The 23,329-nt window shown below is 37.4% G+C and overlaps 1 protein-coding gene across 1 annotated transcript; it reads left to right on the top strand.

Annotated features, from left to right (window-relative positions):
• The first annotated feature begins 855 nt into the window (after positions 1-855).
• Positions 856-23,103, top strand: LOC133300035 (serine/threonine-protein kinase TIO). The gene is made up of 9 exons (XM_061499523.1): positions 856-1,033; positions 3,878-4,059; positions 5,271-5,801; positions 6,011-7,165; positions 7,537-7,770; positions 8,511-8,654; positions 15,667-15,747; positions 16,262-16,450; positions 22,851-23,103. Exons 1-9 carry the CDS (start codon positions 856-858, stop codon positions 23,094-23,096), a joined length of 2,940 nt encoding a protein of 979 aa, XP_061355507.1. The 3' UTR covers positions 23,097-23,103.
• The last annotated feature ends 226 nt before the right edge of the window (positions 23,104-23,329 follow it).

Raw genomic sequence — 23,329 nt, 5'->3', positions numbered from 1 at the left:
TGGATACCTTAACCTACGGTGCCACAACATAACATCATCACCACTATTGGAAGTAAAGAAAGGATTATTTGCAGCAAATGTGTAGAGTCCTTCTTCTTCTTTAGCATTGCCAATTATCCTCTTCGATTCCTGTTCCTAAAAAACAGGACCATGCACCGAAAATTATGCAACACAACTAAGCTCTGTTGTCAACTTATTAACAGAAATGAGATTGCATGCTAAATTAGGAACATGTAGGACAAAATTTAACATAATCTTCTCGGAGAGTTTAATTGATCCTTTCCCTCTAACTTGAGAAAAGCTTCCATCTGCTATTTTGACCCGAGAATTCCCATAGCATGTATTATAAGAACAAAACAATGTTGGATTACCTGTCATGTGGTCCGAGGCCCCATAGTCAAGTATCCAATGAATACTACCACCAACATGAAATGAAGTACCTTGTTTAGTCACAAGGCTAGATGATACACTGGGTTCAGGGCTCATAGATGTCGTTGTAGAGCTGGTGGAGGAAGAAATTATCCAAGCTTCCCTTTGCACCTTGGCAAGGTCACCTCCCGGAAGAACAATAGGGTGGTTGGTAGTTACTACTACACTTGAAAATAGAAGAGTACCCATCCACAAACTAAATGGTCCATTTGGTTTTGAATGTTCCAACACCAGCATTCATATCTTTGGGTACAACATCTCCATGATACATCAGACAACCTGCCATGTGTTTTCCATGGCAAGGATCACACTTGGCCACCATCAATATAAGAAAATACAAGGTTAGTCAGAAAAAAAAAGTTTTCAATCATCGATTTGAACCTTGGAATAGATAGAGGAGAAGAAGACGCACCGAACGACACCTGTATGGATCAGAACACGAACCAACACGACGACGCGTGGCTTACACGCGCGAAGAACAACTGCGAGTGGGCGTGCGTGAGAGATACTTGCAAAGCTGTTTCAGGAATGTGGAAGCGCGTGGGTGGTCAGACTCCAGTTGGCCTTCTTGAAACTTATAGATCGGCTCGTTCTAATTCCGATGGTATAAGTTTTGGCTGGAAAAGTCACCAGAAATATTTTCCGGTGGCGGCTGATGGTGGTTGACGGTGGTGAATGACTGAGATTCAACCGGTTTTGGCCTTCTAGAGTGTGGTCCCTGTACTTCGTTGTTGGGGCTTTGTAGGAAGAGACGACAACTTTAACAATGGCTAGACTTTGAGTTTTCCGACGATGTGTCGCTAGTTTGATGGTGATTTTGGTGGTTGATCTTTCTCAGGACCAACCTGCTCTTGATACCATATTGAAATATGAAAAATTGGTTTTTTCTAAATTGCTACACACTGATTTACATTGATAGGGGTATATATACAAGAGTAAATAAGAATAAATGGATAAGAATGGGTCAGCAATGAGTCATCAGCCCTATTGTATCTAATCACTAATTAATAGGAAATAAAAGCGGAAAGATTTTGATCCTAATTTTCTACAAACCTAATGCTTTAAAGTTTTGGAGTTTTTAGTCAACTTTGTGTTAAGCGAAGAGTGGAGATCTTCTCGGTGTTTTGGGGCTCTCTTCCTCTACCAATATTTTTATACTCACAAATTTGCCCATAACAATACTTCTAAGCCAAACAGACAAGCATAGATGTTAATCTTGCCTAATATATATATTTTATTTGGCACAATGCATACAATAGAATTAATGCATTACATATTAACACAGAATAACACTTGCCTGTGTCACAGTAAACTTTTCACTTCTTTGACTTGGTGTATCCTTACATATGAATGAATTGTGGATTCTGGTAGAGCTTTGCTGTTCAAGCTTCAAATATTTCTATATTCCCCTCCTTCAATGTATCACTTCTGTGTATAGGACAACTGCATTAGAAATACAGTGATTTCTTGGGATCGATTCAGTTATTTCTTTGTGCTGGTCCATGTACTCAGAAAAAGAAAGGCGGGAGACACCTTTAGATGACTCACCTAGATAGTTCCAAATAACTATAAGCTATAGCCTCCTGGAAATTTTCCCACATTTTATGCAGACATCGAAGAGAAATGTATGTATATGTCAGATTTGTGTTCATTTAGGGATTTTTGTTGACCTGTTACTAGGTATGAGCTCTTATTGCAGTTTCGTTTTCTTTGCTTTGTAAAATGAAATGTTAAATGCATTATTATTCTTTATTTTGCATGAACACCTTTAATGTGGGACTGACGTAAATACTTCTGAGTAGGTTGCCAAATATTGGACAGACTTGAAAATAACTCTCGCACAGTCAAAGGTGCAAAAATAATTGGTCAAGATAATGAAGCGTTGGAACATATTCTGCTACCCCTGAGAAAATGGTCGAAAGGATCTCAAAATATTTGCAGGTAAATATGAGTAGCATGCTGAAAACTATATGATGCATTTTTTTATCTATATGAATCTTGTTTAATACTGATTTTCCTTTGATGTCGGAGTGAAATTGTGTAAAGGTGTGATCTTTATCAGATAACGATCACTAATGCATGGCAAGACATGAATTTTTCACGTCTGTAGTGAAAAAGGATGCAACTTTTGCATCGACCATGCATTCCTATGGAAACCAAAACTCAATAGAATTCATGCAAGGTTTCAAGCTGATACCTTTGGCGCTGGTTTGCCTATGAATAAGATATCTACTTTAGGATATCGTGTCTTTATTGATGGTAATCTAGTATCCTAGAAAAGTAAGAAACAGAATGTTGTTGCATAGTCCATTGCAGAAACTGAGTATATAGCCATGTCAATGATTAGTTGCGTATTTTATGGTTGAATTACTTAATGAGTTGAAGTTTGAAAACATTGATCGTATGAAGCTATACAGTGACAATTAAACTGCTTTACACATTGCAACAAATCTGGTCTGCCATGAGATGTCAAAGCATATAGAGATTGATGGTCACTTAAATAGGGAGAAAGTTCTTTCCAAGGAAATCATCGTAGAGTTTGTTAATTCTATTGAGCAATTGACTAATATCCTCACAAAATCGTTGATAATATGTTCGATTTAGGGAAATAGATCCTATATCTCATTTTTTGGAATTGTATGTTAGGATTTAATTTGATTTAATTTCCTTTTATTAGAGATTGTAAATCCTTCTATATAGATACAATTGGGCTTCTAAGGAATTCCTCAAGAATTTCAAAAATCCTTTTATTCATTCTTGACTAGTTTTAGTGGGTTAGAGGGCTTGTGAAGGTGTTCCTCATATGCAGCTTTGTGTTATATTTTGGTTGGATCATAATGCTCATATTTTCTGGACTGTTTTTGCCCTTTTTATGAGAGTTGTCTTCCTAAGATCTCTTTGGGTATCCTTTGATTGTTATCTTCTTTTTGGTAGTTTATTGTGAAGGATGTTTTACTCTCCACTTTGTACACTGTCATTGTGTCGGTAATGTTTTTTTTTCTTTCCTAAAACTAAAAGAAACTGGTAAATGATGCAAAAGTGCTACTATTAGTATGATTCACTTGCACATCACTGCTGTGCATCACGTAACCTTTTTAAGTGGGCCTGATTGTTTCTAGACTATGTCATCGTCTTTTATCTTGTATATTGTAATGCCAAAACCTGAGTCCATTGTTTACCTGTAGTCTTTCCTCGTCGTATAATTTATTTGCCAAAAGTATAGGAAGTTCCCTTGTGGTGTTTTTCTATTCTATCTTTTAATTCTAAATAAAATAAATTAAATCCAGTGGTTTAATGAGTGGGTATTTATATAGTTATTTAAAATTTATAATTCATTTAGTATTTACTATTTCAGTGACAATTACATGAAAAAGTAAATAAATGTATTTCAAGACCCTAGTAAAATGTTTATTTAATTAATTATCTATGAAGTCTAACTGCCTGTTAGGAATGCACAGTGATCAAGATGTTCCTGATTCAGACCAGTCACTAAGGATTCTCTCAAACCTAGTTGCGGCAGGTGCTTTTAGTTCTATTGGGCGAACGGATGAACTATTAAGTGAACTCCTTATGTTTACCAAATCTGTTATAGCCATTAAATCCTCTGAAGCTATTGACTTGATAGCAAAGGTACCTTACTAAGGCATTTGATCTATTAGTTTCTTTCTTAAAGAATTATATACTGCCAATTTTTGTTTCTGTGACTGATTAAAATGCTAGATCTAGGTATGATATGTGCTAGAATATCTTAGTTTTCTAGAATATCTTAGAAGATTATCAGAATCTAGTGTAGAATTGTTTAGTTTAATAGTTATGTAACTGAGTAAGCAATATTAGGAATTGTTTCCTGAATTGTTTTCTTATTTAATTTCGATTCGGAGACTTCTTGTGTTAATGGGCTAGGGCTTATACTAGAAATACTACAATATTACTTGGCCTAATTATTAGTATAATTAGCTGTTTTTTCTTTGTATTTTATACACATCTTATCATGTCCATCTCATATTATCCATTACGTTTTTACTCTCTTTTACTCTTTTCGGACTTGAACCCTAAATTTTGACATGGTATTAAACTTGGCATTTTTTTATTCAAGAACTGTCCTATTTTTTTGTCTGATAGGTTGTGAAAATAATTGGCAACATTTTGTCCCAAGAATAGGTTGGGAAACTTTAGATGTTTTATTTTGTGCAGAGTTTCTCTATCACAAAAATTATGCTAGATAATGGTGGGAGTTGCACTTCAAGCTCATATTTCATGTCCATCTCATATTATTTTGTTATTGCTTTGTATTTTTATACACATCATATCATGTCCATCTCATATTATCCATTAGGTTTTTACTCTCTTTTACTCTTTTCCGACTTGAATTCTAAATTTTGACATGGTATTAAACTTGGCATTTTTTTATTCAATAACTGTCCATCTATTTTTTTGTCTGATAGTTTGTGAAAATAATTGGCAACATTTTCTCCCAAGAGTAGGTTGTGAAACTTTAGATGTTTTATTTTGTGCAGAGTTTCTCCATCACAAAAATTATGCTAGATAATGGTGGGAATTGTACTTCAAGCTCATATTTCAATCACTGGGTTGAATTTTTTGGAATTTATTCTCAGGTGATACTCTTTCTATCATGTAAATTCAAATCTTGTAATGCTAATTTGTGTTAAATGCCACAAAGTAAATCTAAATTGACATGGTTTATTTTATCGATTTCCTAATAACCGAGACATGTCATACATTAGATATTAGTTTGTACAACAGATAATTGAAATAGTTCTTGGTAATTATACTTTTCTTAGATGTTTGCTTCAATCTCAGTTAATAATACATATTTGCAGGTAGTAACTTCGATTAGTGATGCATCTGGGAGAGTTCTGTATGAGTCTACTGCCTGCATTACAGTCATGCTGTCTAGAGTTGCTCAGGTGTTGAGATCATCTCCTCGAATTTCAGGCCCAGAGACACTGAAAGAAACAGCTAACAGAATTTTAGACCATGCTAAAACATCTGGTTTAGTGGACCATTTGTGTCTGTGCTTAGCCACTTCAGGCTCGAGCCTTATTTCAGGTTCTTCGACTATGCTACGGGCAGCTTCTGAAGCATGCAGAGCTGTCTGGTCTTTGATTAATGCACTGGATGTCCTTTTTGTGAATAAAAGTGCCATTTTGTTTCCCATAAATGCTCTGTGGAGTCCTTCTTTGCATAGGATGGAAATTGTGGATCATGAGCAAGATCCCTTTGTTGAAGCACAATCAACAAAAGTTGTTGATGCTATGACGAGGGCATTCCTGAAATCCAAACCTGTTCAGGTTGCTGTTTACTATTGTTTTCATCAACGTCTTGAGTCTGCAATGAGTTGTTGTCTACAGGTACTTGTGGCTTACCCCTTGCCTGTGTTTTTGGGATTCCTTTTGTGAAAGCAAGTTCTATTTGGTAGATAATGTACATCGATCCAAGATATTTTTTTGATTTTTAATAAATAAGTTGCAGCACTTATTTGTTATTGACATAAAGGTTGAAGTTGTAGCTATGACATAGTAAAAGGTAATTCAAATTTTTATATTCTTTTTCTTTTCAGCTTTTGTCAAGGTGCTGCCTACATAATGGAATTATTCCAGCTCTCCTTTGTGGTCTGCCCAGTTCCCTTCCTGTGACTACTGTTGTTAGTGGCGCAGGTGATGGAACTATTGTTTCTGAGGTTTTCTCTGTTTTGTCAATATGTAGTTCCTCTATTAACAAAGCTGCACAGAGTGGAGAACCCAGTAACATTAAGTGCAAATTAACCAATCCTTCTGCTCTGGTTCGCCATTCATGTCTCATTCTTGCAATAATTGCACAATGTTTAAAGTCAAGTGGAAGGAATTCGGCAATTTTTATGCTTACTACCTCACCAAAGAAACAGCTTGCTCGACTTTCAGTGATTGCTCATTATATTTCTGACGATAAAACAAAAGTCTCTTTCCAAACTCAAAGTGCATCAGCCATGTTGGCTTTGGCATCCATTCTATCCCTTGAATCTGGGGCTTTGGTTGAGTCTCCAATATCTGAAATTGCTATGCCTTTAATTCCTCGAACTTCTGCACTAAGTGACCATCTTAAATTTTCATTTCGCAATGAAAATGAATTGGACCCTGGCAACTTTAGTGGGAAGCTCTCGTATTGGCAAGGGGTAAGAGATGGGTGTGTTGGTCTTTTAGATTCCAGACTCAAGTGGGGAGGACCATTAGCTGTTCAGCAGTTGTGCGCAACTGGTATTCCTTTTCTTCTTATTGGCTTATTAGGCAATGATGTTTTAAATGATTCTCATGGAAATGAGCGCGTATATGATAGAGTTGGATTATCTCCTATTGGTGTTGTATGGACAGTAACATCGATATGTCACTGTCTTTCTGGTGGTGCTTTGACTTTTCGTCAGATTTTGATTAGGAACGAACATATAAAGCTCATCACCAACTTGATATGTGATGTTCATCTGAAGTTGGTAAAATGCTGGATTGGACCTGGTGGAGGAGGAGCAGGAGTCAGAGATATAATAAATGCAGTAGTAGATCTCTTAGCATTCCCTTTTGTTGCTCTGCAAAATGCACCTGGCTTGCCATCAGCCACTGCTTCTGTCAGTAGTGGGTTTCTTCTTAATGTTGGTTCCCCTGGTCAAAGAGTATGCATGGACGACAAGGATATAGTTAAGGCAATAGAAGAAGACATGGGAAAATACATCAAGATCCTTGTGGAGGTAAAATCTTCTTTCAGTTCCTTCTTCTGGGAATTTTTTTGTAGAAAGGGGCCTAAATCAAATATTTTACCTGTCATCATTCTATCATGTTATAATGAGATGCTATTCGTTTTCCTTACTGAGCAGTAGTTGATGATGAGATACTCTTATGTTTGAAAGATCACTGCTGGTGCACTCTTCTGTGCATCAATTATTAGTTTTTGTGATGACAATTCATTTGTTGGTTTTATTTCATTAACTTTTTTCAATTCTAGAAATTCATATTTAATACTGCCTACTATTTATATTTTGTTTTCACTTGACTTCTCGTTGAATTGCTATAACTTCAATGCTCGTAATGTTATCTTTACTAGTTGCTTTGAATTTTTCAGGTGGGTGTGCCTGGCATTGTCCTTCGTTGCCTAGATCATATGGAGTTGAATGATTTGGGAAGGCCCGTTGCCTTTCTTGCTAAAATGGTATGCCACCGACCTTTAGCATTGCAACTAGTAAGTAAAGGTCTTCTGGATCCAAATAGGATGAGAAGGTTGTTTGACTGTTTGAGTCCAAAAGAGGTCACACTGGATGCTCTTATGATAATTTCTGATCTTGCTCGTATGGACAAGGTTAGTTTTCATTCTTCATCAAATGGTTTCGTTTTATGATTGAAATGCTGAAGTTGATCGGTTATTGGTTAATTATTTCTATTCAGTTGTTTATGTGTTTTTGTGTAAAACAAAATTAAGATAATCCTTATTTTGGGATTCCACGGGTGGTGTCAATCTCAATTTAATCCTCAAAAGTTGTATTTTTAGTTTTGAATTTATTGAAATTTTGGTTTTTGATAGAGCCTTTTAGCCGAACGAACCCATCTAGTATGATAAGGCTTAGGTTATAGGTATTTGATCAGTTATCGAATGATCATGCTTATGTTTCCTGGCATCCAATGTATAGCATAGCTTGAGACTTGAGTTATGATTTGAGTAAATACCCTTTTTGTTCCCTAACAAAAAACACGGTTCCTACTTTAGTCCCTTACAAAAAAAAATTAGTCAATTGGTCCCTAACAAATTTAAAGTGAACCCATTTAGTTGAAATCGTGGTCCCTCACAATTTTAAAAAAGACCCATATTAGTCCCTCAAAAGAACTAAAATGGGTCTGCTTTGAATTTTTTAGAGACCAACTGACTAATTTTTTTTTGTAAGGGACTAAAGTGGAGACCGTGTTTTTTGTTAGGGACTTAAAAGGATATTTACTGTTATGATTTTATTTTGGACATGCATAGTTGATTCATGTGTATTTGGTTTTAGATATTCCTTGATGATAGTTCAAAACTCGTTAGCACTTTCTGTTTCTGATGTTCAGGGATTCTATGAGCCGATTAAAGGTGCTTCTCTTTTGGAGTTCTTAAAATGTTTTCTTTCACACGAGGACCCCAATATGCGTGCCAAAGCTTGCAGTGCTCTTGGAAACATGTGTCGTCATAGCGCCTATTTTTATAGTTCACTGGTAAGTATGACAAATATAATATTGCTCCCTGGAGTCTTTATGAACACAATGAAAAAGAAAAAAAATGATATATCGTCTGAACAAAGCAAATTTCTGAACTTTTTTTGGTGATACTCCTCTACCTCAGCCTTTTTTCGCTCCTATTATTTTTCTTTTTCGTTTCTTGTTGAGCAATGATGTCTTTCTAAGTTCTTTTTGATATATGCATATTTCTAAAATGGAATTATACTGTTGCCGTTATCAAAAAGGAAAAAAAGTGTTCTAAAAGAGCTTGCGTAAGTCTGTTTAACAAATACTTAGAAGTGAAAAGGGTAAATAAAATAAGGGTTTATTAGTGTATGTACTTAAAAGAATATAAGTTGTGTCTTTTTAATTTTTTACACTATGTACTTGAAGTGAATGAGGAGAGAGAAAAGAAAATAACTTTTCATATTTGAACTATGTATTACTCATAGTATATAGTATTAAAAATTAAAAAGATGTAACTTATATCACTTGAATATAAAATAATATGTTGTGTACTAGGTTGTCAGTAGCGGCCCGTAGCGCAGCTAAACCGCTACCGTAGCGGGTAGCGGCAGTCGGCCGCTACAAATCGCGACGCTACGCGACATTGGCCGTAGCGGAAGGTAGCGGCGTAGCGTAGCAGCAATACCTCTACCCGCTACACCACTCCCATGTTGAAATTTGATGGAGAATCCAGAGATGATGATGATTTTCTTTATTAGTTCACTTCTTGTACTTGACTATTTGACAATTTTATTGTTCAGTTGTGTTTAATTTTGGATCCTTCCTTTATGTTCTTTGTATTTGACATTGATTGTGGAATTATGTGTTTTATTTTGTGTGACTTCTTATGTTTGAGAATTAATACTAAAAGCGGTATTATCTCATTTCTTGACTGTTAGTATAATATATGTGGAATTAATACTTCACCGTAGCGGTAATACCGCTACCCGCTACACCGCTATACCATTTTCGGGGTCGGCCGCTACCGGCCGCTAACTGCTATTGACAACTATGGTTGTGTATTGATTTAATTCAGAGAGTTACAATATATAGAGACTCTAATGGGCTTATAGGAAAGGTCCAGACCTAATACAATCAGAATAATTACAGACTAATCATATCTAATCATATCTAACACTCCCCCTCAAGCTGGTGCGTATATATTGTGAGCACCAAGCTTGTTACAAATGTATTGAACCCGAGGACCTCTAAGAGCTTTAGTGAAGACATCCGCGAGTTGATCAGAGGAGTTGACGAAAGCAGTCTTGATTTGTCCTGATTGAATCTTTTCTCGAATGAAGTGACAATCAATCTCTATATGTTTGGTCCTCTCATGAAAGACAGGATTAAAGGATATATGTAGCGCAGCTTGAGTATCACAGATGAGTGTCATGGGTTGTTTCTGTTCACAAAGATGAAGTTCTTGAATCAACTGCTTTAACCAGATTAACTCACAGGTAGTATTTGCCATTGCACGATACTCAGCTTCTGCACTAGACCGAGCAACTACAGGTTGTTTCTTGCTCTTCCACGAAATTAAGTTTCCTCCAAAGAAGACACAATAGCCAGAAGTAGAGCGCCTATCCGAGGGTGATCCTGCCCAATCGGCAGCTGAATAACCACAAATTTATGTATTTCCCTGATCTGAATACAACAACCCTTTTCCTGGTGCTCCTTTGATATATCGGAGGATCTTCACAGCAGCATCCCAATGTGAATCACAAGGGGAATCAAGGAACTGACTAGCCGTACTAACAACGAAAGAAATATCTGGCCTAGTCACAGTAAGATAATTGGGCTTCCCAATTAGCCTCTGATAACGTCCAGGATCAGATAACGGCTCCCCCTGTCCGGGCAATAACTTGACATTAGGATCCATGGGTGTATCAACTGGTTTACTCCCCAACATACCAGTTTCTTCGAGGATATCCAAGGCACACTTCCTTTGACAAATAGAAATGCCTTGTCTAGATTGCGCCACCTCAATTCCCAAGAAGTAACGCAGCTTCCCAAGGTCCTTTGTTTGAAATGCACTGAATAAATGCTGTTTTAACTGACGAATTCCGTCTTGATCACTTCCGGTGAGAATGATGTCATCAACATAGACTAACAGATAGATGCACTTGTCAGGAGATGTAATCCTATAAAATACAGAATGATCAGCTTTACTGCGGATTAAGCCAAATGCCTGAACGGCAGAACTGAAACGACTGAACCATGCTCGAGGAGACTGCTTGAGACCATATAAGGATTTTTGAAGACGACACACTTTTCCAGACTCCCCCTGAGCAACAAAACCAGGTGGTTGCTCCATGTAAACTTCTTCTTGCAAATCACCATGAAGAAAGGCATTTTTGATGTCAAGTTGAAGGAGTGGCCAGCGACGAACAACAACAACGGTAAGAAATAGGCAGACAGATGCCATCTTGGCAACAGGAGAAAAAGTATCCCCATAGTCAAGACCAAATATCTGAGTGTAACCTTTGGCCACCAAACGAGCTTTGAGGCGATCAACAGTGCCATCAGGACCAATTTTGACAGTGAATACCCATCGATAGCCGACCACTGACTTTCCGGGAGGAGCATGAACAAGATCCCAGGTGCCATTGGAGTGAAGTGCTTGCATTTCATCAATCATCGCGTGACACCAACCCGGATGAGATAGTGCTTCACCTGTGATTTTAGGAATAGAAACAGACGAAAGACTAGAAACAAAAGTAAAATGTGGTGAAGAAAGTCTATCATAACTCAAGAAACTATAAAGTGGATGAGGGTTGCGAATGGATCGAATACCTTTGCGAAGGGCAATGGGAGTAATCTCTGATGGAGGATCCGGAGGGGAAGAGTCGACTGGAGCAGGCGGTGAGTCAGTAAGAGTCAAATCTGCAGGAGGCGCAGGCTGACGACGCTGATAGGTGAGAAAAGGACGTTCCTCAGGGATGGAGGCAAGGGGTAGCTCCTCTGGGATAGAGTCATCTGCAACTGGTAAAGACAAATCAAGACAAGGAACAGGAAGAACATGATCAACTTGTGTTATCTGAGACGGGACAAAATGAAAAGGTGGTTGATCAAGGAAAGTGACATCAGCCGAAACAATATAACGCTTGAGATCAGGAGAATAGCAACGATACCCCTTTTGAAAACGAGTGTATCCAACGAAAACACACTTGAAAGCTTTGGATGTTAACTTATCTTTACCTGGAGTAAGATCATGAACAAAGCACGTACATCCAAATACATGTGGAGGTAGAGGATAGGAAGGTGCTCCTGGAAATAAAACACTATGTGGCACTTCATTATTAAGTACGGAAGAGGGCATGCGATTGATGAGAAAGTAAGAGGTGATTATAGCATCTGCCCAAAAACGAAGTGGAACATTCATGTGAATTAGTAAGGTACGTGCAGTTTCAACCAGATGTCTATTTTTACGTTCAACCACTACATTTTGTTGTGGAGAGTGTGGGCAAGTGGTCTGGTGTATCGTTCCACGTGTCTCCAAAAAATTAGAAAATTCAAAAGATACATATTCTCTTGCATTATCACTGTGCAGGATTTGAATAAAAGTACCAAATTGAGTAGTTATTTCAGCACAAATTTTTTGATACATTGAAAATAATTCAGAACGATTTTTCATTAAATAAAACCAAGTACAACGAGAGAAATCATCAATAAAGGTGACAAAATATTGAAAACCCAAAACAGACATTGTTTGACTCGGACCCCAAATGTCAGAATGAACAATAAAAAAGGGAGCATCAGCTCTTTTATTGACTTTATTAGCAAAGGAGGGGCGAGTGTGCTTTGCTTGCTGACAAGACTGACAATTTAAAGACTTAAGACTAGATAAAAAAAGAACCATATGCTGACGCTTGGAGAGGCTTGGTTGACCCAGACGACTGTGAAGTAGCTCAGGAGACTCTGTGAGTGAACATGCTACTGGAGAAGGTGGTGCAATCAGATAGTAAAAACCTCGTGAATCAATGCCCGCTCCAATTGTCTTCCCCGTACCTGGATCCTGCATAGAGAAGGATTATTTAGAGAAGGTAACAGTACATGAAAGAGACTGAATCAACTGACTAACAGAGATTAAATTAAAATGAATGTCGGGTATATAATAAACAGAGGTCAAGGCTAAAAAGGGAGTTGGGTTGGCTTCCCCAATTCCACGAGCAGGAGCCTTAGTGCCATCAGCAAGGGTAACAGAGGGTAAATTATTAGAATAAGAAAGTGAAGTGAAAAGATCCTTATTACTGCAAAGGTGATGAGTAGCACCTGAGTCTATTATCCAGGGTCCAAGAGATGATTGAGAAAGGCAAGCAACATGATTACCAGTGTCTTGAGTGGGATGCTGAGAGGAAACCTTCTTGAGAAGTGCCTCATATTCGGCACTGTAAAGAGTTATTGATCCAACAGAAGGTGGTGTAACATCAGTCTGAGCAAAGTTCGCAGTCGGTGGTTTCAAGTGAGGGTACTTCCTGTAGCAGCGTTCTTCAAAGTGTCCAAGATTCTGGCAATAATTGCAATGAGGCCTCTGTCCGAGGCCACCCTGTCCACGGCCACGTCCGCGATCGCGTCCACTGTTCCAAGAATCATTGGAGTGAGAAAAGAATGCAGTGGAATCGGTAGCTGGCACATGTGTGGGAGCTGTTGATTTATCCTTAAGATTCAGAAGGCGCTGGAAAGTGTGTGACAGGCTAGGAGTCTCAGCACTGGTTAGAATATTCTCACGAACACTTTCTAACTCCTTGGAAAGACCAGAGAGGGTTATGACCATAAAGAAGCGCTCCACCTGCTTCTTGTACGTAGTGGCATCTGTTGGTTATGACCATAAATAAAGACCAGAGAGGGTTATGACCATAAAGAACACTTTCTGACTTGGCAGCCGTTGATGGGCCTGATCGCGTTCGGACCATAAAGAACACTTTTCCAAGCCAGTACCGGTTTCCAGCAGAGTTGGTCGCCGGAGGAAGAGGGTTCTGATCGCGTTCGGACCGAGATGAAGACTTGCCGGAAAAGTGCTCCGGCGGCCTGAACAGTGGCTGACGGTGGTTCCGGTGACCGTCAGAGGTGCTGACACGTTCGGGAATTGCTTGAAAGGGACTTACAGTCCTTGATGTCTTGCCGGAAGGACGCACGACAAAGAAAAGATGACTCCTAAGCAATGGGCTTAGGTTTTAAGGCGAAAACAAGGTTTCTGAGCGGAAGCGAGGATCCCCAGAACGAAAGAGCTCTGGTACCAACTTGAATATAAAATAATATGTTGTGATTGATTTAATTCAGAGAGTTACAATATATAGAGACTCTAATGGGCTTATAGGAAAGGCCCAGACCGAATACAATCAGAATAATTACAGACTAATCATATCTAATCATATCTAATCAGACTAATCATATCTAACAATATCTTTTAAATGGATAAATCATTTTCCCATGAACGAGGGTGAGTGAGTCAGGGAAGCTGGGCATTGATTTGAGTGAAGTAGATAAAGAAGAGCTCAGGTCTCTCGAATACTAGGAACACCGGGGGTTGTATCTTCATTTCTCATTTCTGATCTTGTATTCCATTGTTACCGATCGAAAGATAGAGATTTTCTGCCTATTGACACGAGCTGTCGAACTCGCACAAATTAATTAAATCAGGTTTATTAAAATTTTGTAGTAAAGCGTCAACCTGAGTCGTCTCTCAAGGAGTTTGCAATGAACTCAATCGCTCAATTATAAAAATAAAAATAAAAATGGAAACCAAATGAAAACGGAAACTAAATAAAAAGAGAAAATAAGGAGAGACGGAAATTAAAGAAAAACGGAAACTAAAATGGGGGGTTTGAATATGATTGTAAATTTAAACGGAAATGAAAAAAAAGAATAATCAAATTAAAAGCAATCAACCCAAGAATTAGGATTCCAAAGATATCCATCATTGAACAAATAATTACCAAATCGTGATTGATCTCAATTGAATCAGAATCCTTATTTCTAATTGAGAACCCTCTCTAAGCGATCGCTTAACGTTTGGTCGAATACGACGCGTCTACTCACGCAATCGTGGAGTATCAACCCGTTCGACTTGAGTTCATTGGGTTAATCAACCTAACCATTAAATCCAATGGTTAATCTCTTTCCTAAAAACGCTATCGCATATCTCAGATTGAACACCCACAATCGGGCGATGTCAAACCGAGTTGGAAAAAGAAACGAATTTGGTTCAAAATGAGGCGCAGGTCCTCAGGATTCAACCTTGGAATCCTCAACCCTTGGTTTGATTAAAGAAAAGAGGAGAGAGAAAAGACGAAAATTCTCTTAATTTCAAAACTGTAAAATTCAAATTCAAACGAAAAAGATGATCCACAAGGTCCCTAATCTCGCCCTTTTAACCCCTAATCAAGCTGGGCTTCAGGCTCTACAAATCCATCCCAAAATAAAAGGAAACAAAACAGAAATATTGGCTCCGGGCCTCATGTACATTGGGTTCAAAATTATAACTTAAGTTCAAACGTAAAAATAAATTTCCTGCAAAACACGTTCATCTTGGACTCAGCTTTCTACCATCTTTCTGTCCGAATTAGGCTTCAGTAGCTGAAATAGAAATTGTAGCCCTTCCTGTTAGCTGCAAAACGCAACAAGAACGGAGTTAATCGGACATCTGTAGAGTGAGATATGGCCAAAATACGAATGTAGTGTAAATCTGGAAAATTATGACGAAAATCAATTAAACCCAATTAAAATCTAGAATTCTGATTTGACCCAAAAGACCTTTTTTAATTCAAATAAAACCTAAAAATACCAACCAAGAGTAATAAATAAGTGTAACAAAATATGTGTTATAACCTATAAACACTTTTTTTTGTTCTTATATTCGTATCCAGTTCTATCATGTTCTTTTTTGGATGACAGAGCACACATTACTTCATGCACATTCAAAAATATGAAAAAACAAAAGTTGATTATCCGCTTTCTGCTGCTATCGTATTTTCAATTCTCATAATTCCATTGGAATATCCAGGCAAGATATCAAATCGTTAGCATCCTTATTGATCGGTGTTCTGATCCAGACAAACGAACGCGGAAATTTGCTTGTTTTGCTGTAAGTTTTATCAATCCCACTATATTAGTGATGTACATATTATGCACATTTATTTCTTTTTCAGGTAAATTATTTTTGCTTTGGAAGATTGTCATGGTAAACATAAATTGCAGCCTTCTAGTCATTGGAAATTATTTCCCTAGTCCACTTCTCTTTCTTTCTTCTTTCTTCTTCCTCTCTCTCTCCCTCTCTCTGGCGGTGCATTGGTTCCGGATCATTATATATTTGCTCCTAGTCATTGTACTTACTATCACGAAGATTGTTGCCCTTTCTGTTTGGTGTATATCTTTTTCAATTTAGGATGTGTGATGGCTTGGCACTCTATTTGATGAATTTTTGCGAGAAATATTTATTTTATTTATGTAATATATTTTACTTGTAATTAACTGTATATATCTTGTCATTTTAAAGCCTGTTTTTAGAACAGATGCAATATTGCCATGGTTGTAAATATATGCTGCATCTTATGCTTTTTCACACCTCTTTTAATTTGTTTTCCCAAACCCGAACTCAGATTGGAAATGCAGCGTACCACAATGACGTGTTGTATGAAGAGCTGAGGAGATCGATTCCTCAATTGGCAAATTTGTTGCAAATGACAGAGGAGGACAAGACTAAGGCAAATGCAGCAGGTGCACTTAGCAATCTGGTTCGCAACTCTGACAAGCTTTGCCAAGACATTGTGTCCAAAGGAGCGATTCAGGTACATGCATGCTTGCCTTTTTTTAAAAAAAATATTGTGATATATCTGTCTTTATACTGTCAAACATATGCTATGATATTGATTTTCACTACTAAATGAACTGTTTTCAATCTGCACAATTCAGTCAAATTCACTTCAGAATTTTGCCTAAAGTACTTTAACTTTTTTTTTAAAGAGTTTAAGTTGATTATAAACCTTATTTTCATTTTACTAATCCATGCAAACTTTGTTTAAATGTTTTGATAAATTATGATAATAAAAGGACTATTTCTAATAAACAGTAAATTATAATAACTCAGTTAAAATAAAATAAATATATCTTATAATTTCCTTATTTCTAAATTTTGGAATTCCATTTTATATATTTTAAGAAGATAGTAAGTTACCGTTAACAGTGGCCAAAATGTGTCGTGTCAACCGGTGGATTCCAAGGGGTCATGTACATGTTTAAAAAATGAGAAAAATGTGTATCATTTTGAAGTATACAAAGTTGTGTCATTTTAAGTAAGAGAAAGAGATAAATCATGAGAGAGAGATTGGGTGGGAAAAGTTTTAAATGTGTGGATCCCACCTCTTTGTGAAAATGAAAGGATGTAAGGTGTGTCATTTAAAATGACACATCTTTTTCCCTTAAAAAATTACATAACCTTTTTTCGTGTTGGGTCACAGATCAACTCGCAGACATGCTAATCAACCTGTGGGTGAGTCTGAAGGAGAACCTGCCCAGTCAGCATCTGAATAGCTAGATATCTTTGCATTCCCTTTATTTGTGTATAATAAACCTCTTCCTGATGCTTTTTTGATATATCAAAGAATCCTGATAATTGCATCCCAATAGGAGTCACGAAGCTTACATACCGTTGCAGAATTCTCCCCCTGAGCAACAAAACCTAGTAGTTGCTCCATATATACTTCCTCTTGCAAGTCACCATGTAAGAATGCATTTTTGATATCAAGCTGTAGAAGAGGCCATTGATGAATGGTAGCAAGTGCAAGAAATAGGCAAACAGATGCAATATTGGCAATAGAAGAAAAACTATCCCATAGTCAAGACTAAATGTTTGATTGTATCCCTTGGCCACCAAACGAGCTTTGAGGCAATCAACAGTGCCATCAGGACCAACTTTGACAGTTAATACCCATCGACAACCGACAACTGACTTTCCAGGAGGAGCATGAACAAGATCCCACCCATGTGTCATTGGAGTGAAGTGCTTGCATTTCATCATTCATCGCCTGACGCCAACCCGGATGAGATAATGCTTTACCTGTGGTTTTAGGAATAGAAACAGACGAAATACTAGAAACAAAAGTAAAATATGGTGAAGAAAGTCTATCATAACTCAAGAAACTATAAAGTGGATGAGGGTTGCGAGTGGATCGAATACCTTTGCGAAGGGCAATGAGAGTAATCTTTGATGGAGGATCTGGAGAGAAAGAGTCGACCAGAGTAGGCGGTGAGTCAATAAGGGTCAAATCCGCTGGAGGCGCAGGCTGACGACGCTGATAGGTGAGAAAATGACGGTTTTCAGGGATGGAGGCAAGGGGTAGCTCCTCCGGGATAGAGTCACTTGCAACTGGTAAAGACAAATCAAGACAAGGAACAAGAAGCACATGATCAACTTCTATTAACTGAGACGAGATAGAATGAAAAGGTTGTTGATAAAGGAAAGTGACATCAGTCGAAACAATATAACACTTGAGATCAGGAGAGTAACAACGATACCCCTTTTGAAAACGAGTGTGTCTAAGGAAAACACACTTGAAAGCTTTGGATGTTAACTTATCTTTTTCTGGAATAAGATCATGAACAAAGCAGGTACATCCAAATACATGTGGAGGTAGAGGATATGAAGGTGCTCCTGGAAATAAAACACTATGTTGAACTTCATTATTGAGTACGGAAGAGGGCATGTGATTGATGAGAAAGCAAGAGGTGAATATAGCATCTGCCGGAAAACGGAGTGGAACATTCATATGAATTAGTAGGGTACGTGCAGTTTCAACCAGATGTCTATTTTTACGTTTGGCCACTCCATTTTGTTGTGGAGTGTGTGGGCAAGTGGTCTAGTGTAACGTCCCACGTTGCTCCAAAAAATTAGAAAATTCAAGAGACACATATTCTTTTGCATTATCACTGCGCAAGATTTGAATAGAAGCACCAAATTGAGTATTTATTTCAGCACAATTTTTTTGATAAATTTAAAATAATTCAGAACTATTTTTCATTAAATAAACCCAAGTACAACGAGAGAAATCATCAATAAAGGTTTCAAAATACTGAAAACTTAAAACAGACATTGTTTGACTCGGACCCCAAATGTCAGAATGAACAATAGAAAAGGGAGCATAAGCTCTTTTATTTACTCTATTAGCAAATGAGGAGCGGGTGTGCTTTCCTTGCTGACAAGATTGACAATTTAAAGACTTAAGACTGGATAAAAAAGGAACCATATGCTGAAGCTTGGAGAGGCTTGGATGACCTAAACGATTGTAAATTAGCTCAGGAGACTCTGTGAGAGAACACACTACTGGAGAAGGTGGTGCAATCAGATAGTAAAGACCTCGTGACTCAATGCCCGCTCCAATCGTCTTCCATGTACCCAGATCTTGCATAGAAAATGATTGTTTAGAGAAGGTAACAATACATGAAAGAGAATGAATCAACTGGCTAACAGAGATTAAATTAAAAAGGAATGCCAGGTTGAGTTCAAAGTTAAAAGGGGAGTTGGTTTGGCTTCCCCAATTCCACGAGCAGGAGCCTTTAGTGCCATTAGCAAGAGTGACAGAGGGTAAGTTATTAGAATAAGAAAGTGAAGTGAGAAGATCCTTATTACCAGAAAGGTGATGAGTAGCACCTGAGTATATTATCCAGGGTCCAAGAGATGATTGAGAAAGTCAAGCAACATGATTACCAGTGTCTTGAGTAGGTTGCTGAGAAGAGTGCGTCATAGTTGGCACTTGAAAGAGTTACTGATCTAATAGAAGGTGGTATAACATTAGTCTGAGCAAAGTTGGCAGTCGGTGGTTTCAAGTGAGGGTACTTCCTATAGCAGCGTTCTTCAAAATGTCCAAGATTCAGGCAATAATTGCAACAAGGTCTCTGTCCGCGGTCACCCTGTCCACGTCTGCGACCGCGTCCACTTTTCAATTGGAATCATTGGAACGAAAAAGAATGCAGTGGAATCGGTAACTGGCACATGTGTGGGAGTTGTTGATTTATGCTTAAGATTCAGAAGGCGCTGGAAAGTGTGTGACAAGCAAGGAGTCTCAGCACTGGTTAGAATGTTCTCACGAACACTTTCTAACTACTCGAAAAGACCAGAGAGGGTTACGAACATAAAGAAGCTCTTCACCTGCTTCTTGTATGCATAGGCATCTGCAGCATGAGATAACATTAGCTAAGAATTCTTACATCAAAGACCGAATCTTACCAATATAAGTTTCCATTTGAGACTCTAGAGAATTGCGCAATTCCATTATCTGAGACACAATTGAATAAAGCTGCTGAATGTCATTGGCGTAAAGGTTTTTAGCTTCCTCCCGTACTTCATAGTAGGTCTCAAAGGAGATGAAAATGTCTGTAATTGTGGGATCAATGGACTGCCAAAGGATACTTAGCAGTTGAGCATCAATATTTTCCCATTTAGATGTTTGATCCTTCGAAACATTGGCAGACTTAGTTGTGAGATGTTGACCGTATCCCTGACTAGTAAACCAGATCTTAACTGAGGTAGACCAGGTCTTGTAAGTAGCAGATCCGGTCAGTTTCATCGTTATAGTGGATGGGGTAGTACTGGAGATGACACCGGTAATGTTTTTGAATGCACTACCTAAGCCCTCCATCACAAAAAATAAACAAAGATGACCAGATAAAAGCAAAGAGCTGCAAGAAATCACGCAAAATTAAATAAAGATGTCTAGTACTACGAACGAAGAACACAAAGAACGGAGAGCAAAGAATCATTGATATCTTCTGAACAGACAAGACCCACAACGAACGGAGACCAGATCTGGAAAAAGGAGAGGAAGGCGAGTTGTTATGTCTTGGAATGGCCGGAAAAGGTCACTAGAACAGTGCTCACGTGTCGGTGAGAGGCGGCGCGTGAGCACCACGCGCAGAGAAGGTCACCCGCGCGTGAGAAGCCCGCCGGTGATGGGCCTTCCACAGAGACGGTCGCCGAAAGAAGGAGAGCCTGATCGCAGGTGTTCCGGTTGAAACCGTCGCCGGAAAGGTTCTCCGGTGACTGTGAACAGTAGCAAACGGAGATTACGGCGGCAAACAGAGGCTGATTTCTTACTATTCAAGGTTGAGGAGGCTGGTTTCTGACTATTCAAGGCTAAGGATAAATATTTGGTGACTAATTAAGGGTTAGGGCTAAAAATGGGTTGACGGTATGATGCACGGTGAGATAAGGGTTTTATGCGGAAGCGAGGTTTCCCGTAACAATAGCTCTGGTACCAACTTGAAAGTAAGAATATATATTGTATTCAATTGTGTATAGAATTGTACAAAAGACCTCTATTTAAAGAGGTTAAATGACCTAATGAATTAAGTCCAAATAATATAATAGAATAACATAATAATAAGTAATACAATACTATTATATTATTTGTAACAGTGCCATAAATTGACTCTCCTCCAGTCCCATTCCCTCTTGTGAAATCTCCTCCCTGACACATGAACTCTAGAATAATGCGATGAAATTTGGAGTGCAAAGGCTTCCAGATACTCCAATCCCCTTTTTCCCTAGTGCACAGGGCTCGGAAGTTTTCGATTGTTTTAGGAGTGACATGCAAAAAGTTCCATTACAACTCGCCCAGATTTCATCTTTCCAATTAGAATGTCAAAGAAAACTTTTGGATTTGACATATTGAAAACTTCATTTATTTTTTTAAAATTCTCAACGTTTTAGGTTTTTATTTTTATTTTATTTTTTAATTTTCAATTTTTTCGTGTTGTTGTGTTGTGTTTTGATCCTTTTTGGCATCCCTACCAGGGGCTACTCTTTCTCATTAATAAAAAAAAAATGAAAAAAAGAAGCTATACGCTGATAGGAATCGAGCAGCCGCCACAGCTGAGCAAAATAGTGTAAAGGCAAACAGAATAGCGGTTGTTTTTTGGGGATTATAACTAATACCGTTAACTTTTTGTGGCTGTGGCCAGAGTTAATTAATTGGACTATTGGTTAGAATAACATTGGCTACGGTGCTAAAGACGGCTCTATGTTTGACACATTTTTTTAAGCAAAAATTTAGTATAAAAAAAGATAAAAAAAATAAAACCTAAAAGTATTTTGATAATTATATAAGAAAAAAGTGTGTCTTTTTAAATGACACACTTATATTCTTTTAAGAGAAATAAAGAAATAAAACATGACGGAGAGATATTGGAGGAAAAAGTTTTTAATTTAAATTTTAAAAAAATATATTACTTTGATTTAAAAGGACAATCTTTTTAAATGATACATATTTTTTCCATTATATAAAGTTATTTTTAAGGTTATGAATAGAGATAAAAAAATTTGTTATCAGGGTAAACTATTGAAATAAATAATAAAATTTATAAACAAAAGTTTACAATAAGGATATAATTGAAAAATAAATGTGAGAATTCCAGAAAATTTAATATATATCTTAAAAAGTGCTTCTCTACGGAAAAAGAAGAAGCTTTTTTCTACTATAATTAAAAATAAAAGCTCTCAAAGAGGCACATAAGAATCTCTCTTCTCTAGATTTTGATCCTTATCTTTGATAAGTTCTCTTATTACATCTACTATAATTATCTTGGGTGACAATTCGTGTGTTCGTGCCGAGTCAAAGTATGACACAAACACGTAAACACTCAACCCAAGTACGATATGAATGAAAATTTATGTGAAGATCTTTGACACAAATACAATAAACTTATTTTGTGGGTTGATATAGCATTATACGAATAATTTGCTAATCTTAAAATATCTTAATTATTATATAAGTTGACTTGATATGATACAAATCATCCGCCTATCTTTGACATCCATGAGGCGATACGAATAATTTGGAAAAGAGATTAACATAATCTGTTAACAATTTAGATTTTAAGAAAATAATTTAATGTACGAACTGTTTTAAAGAGGGTTAAGAGACATAGGGTTTAAATTCTTTTTTTATTTATAATTAGATAGGCAGGACGTAACGTAGGCTTGTCTCCAATGACTCGTGGGGATTTGCGAATTCTAGTTTTTCTATCAAGAATGACAAATAACAAGGAGTTAGTTTCATTTGTTTGCATCCAAGTGTTGATGTGTTTACGATAATAAATTATCATCAATTTTTATGGTCCCTATTATTCTTCTACAACTACCAGCTACGATTGTAACTAATTTTATTTGTCTTGGATGGTCTTTCACCCTTTCAGTCTCTGCTGAAGTTAATTTCTGACTGTGCGGTGTTTGCTCGAAATCCAAGCAAAAATGATTCAGTAAGTGAATCTCCTTTAAAGATAGCTCTCTTTTCCCTTGCAAAGATGTGTGCACATCCACTCTGCAGACAGTTCATCCGTTCATCACCTTTGTTCTCTGTGATTGGAAGGCTTCAGCATTCTCCAGAATCATCCATTGCGAAATATGCTTCCGTGATCATTAGCAAAGTTGCTGAACCTTGATATTCGATGTTCCTTTGTCACTGTTTGCTTGACTGTACAATGCTTCTTAGAATGTAAGGACAGAGTGTAACACTGCAAATAAGTGCAGAAAAAGTCATCTTTAGTATGTGAGATTCACTTCATTTGTAAACTATGTCTATTTATAGTGTGTATACTCCTTTGCATGTCTCGGCTATAACTTCTTACGTAATCCTCATTTACAACTGAATGTTTTTTGCGGTTGTCTTTCTATT

Source organism: Gastrolobium bilobum, unplaced genomic scaffold (genome assembly GCF_033153095.1).
Source record: "Gastrolobium bilobum isolate Gb01-03AN ecotype WA unplaced genomic scaffold, APGP_CSIRO_Gbil_v1 utg16736, whole genome shotgun sequence".
Classification (NCBI taxonomy): Eukaryota; Viridiplantae; Streptophyta; class Magnoliopsida; order Fabales; family Fabaceae; genus Gastrolobium; species Gastrolobium bilobum.
The sequence above is the reverse complement of the archived record's forward strand: the minus strand, read 5'-3'. Positions and strand labels throughout refer to the sequence as shown.

Coding starts and splice junctions, on each gene's coding strand:
- LOC133300035 (XM_061499523.1), top strand. CDS start 856: ATGGATCAGAACACGAACCAACACGACGACGCGTGGCTTACACGCGCG. Junction 8,655..15,666: donor CCTATTTTTATAGTTCACTG/GTAAGTATGACA, acceptor TGGAATATCCAG/GCAAGATATCAAATCGTTAG. Junction 15,748..16,261: donor GGAAATTTGCTTGTTTTGCT/GTAAGTTTTATC, acceptor ACCCGAACTCAG/ATTGGAAATGCAGCGTACCA.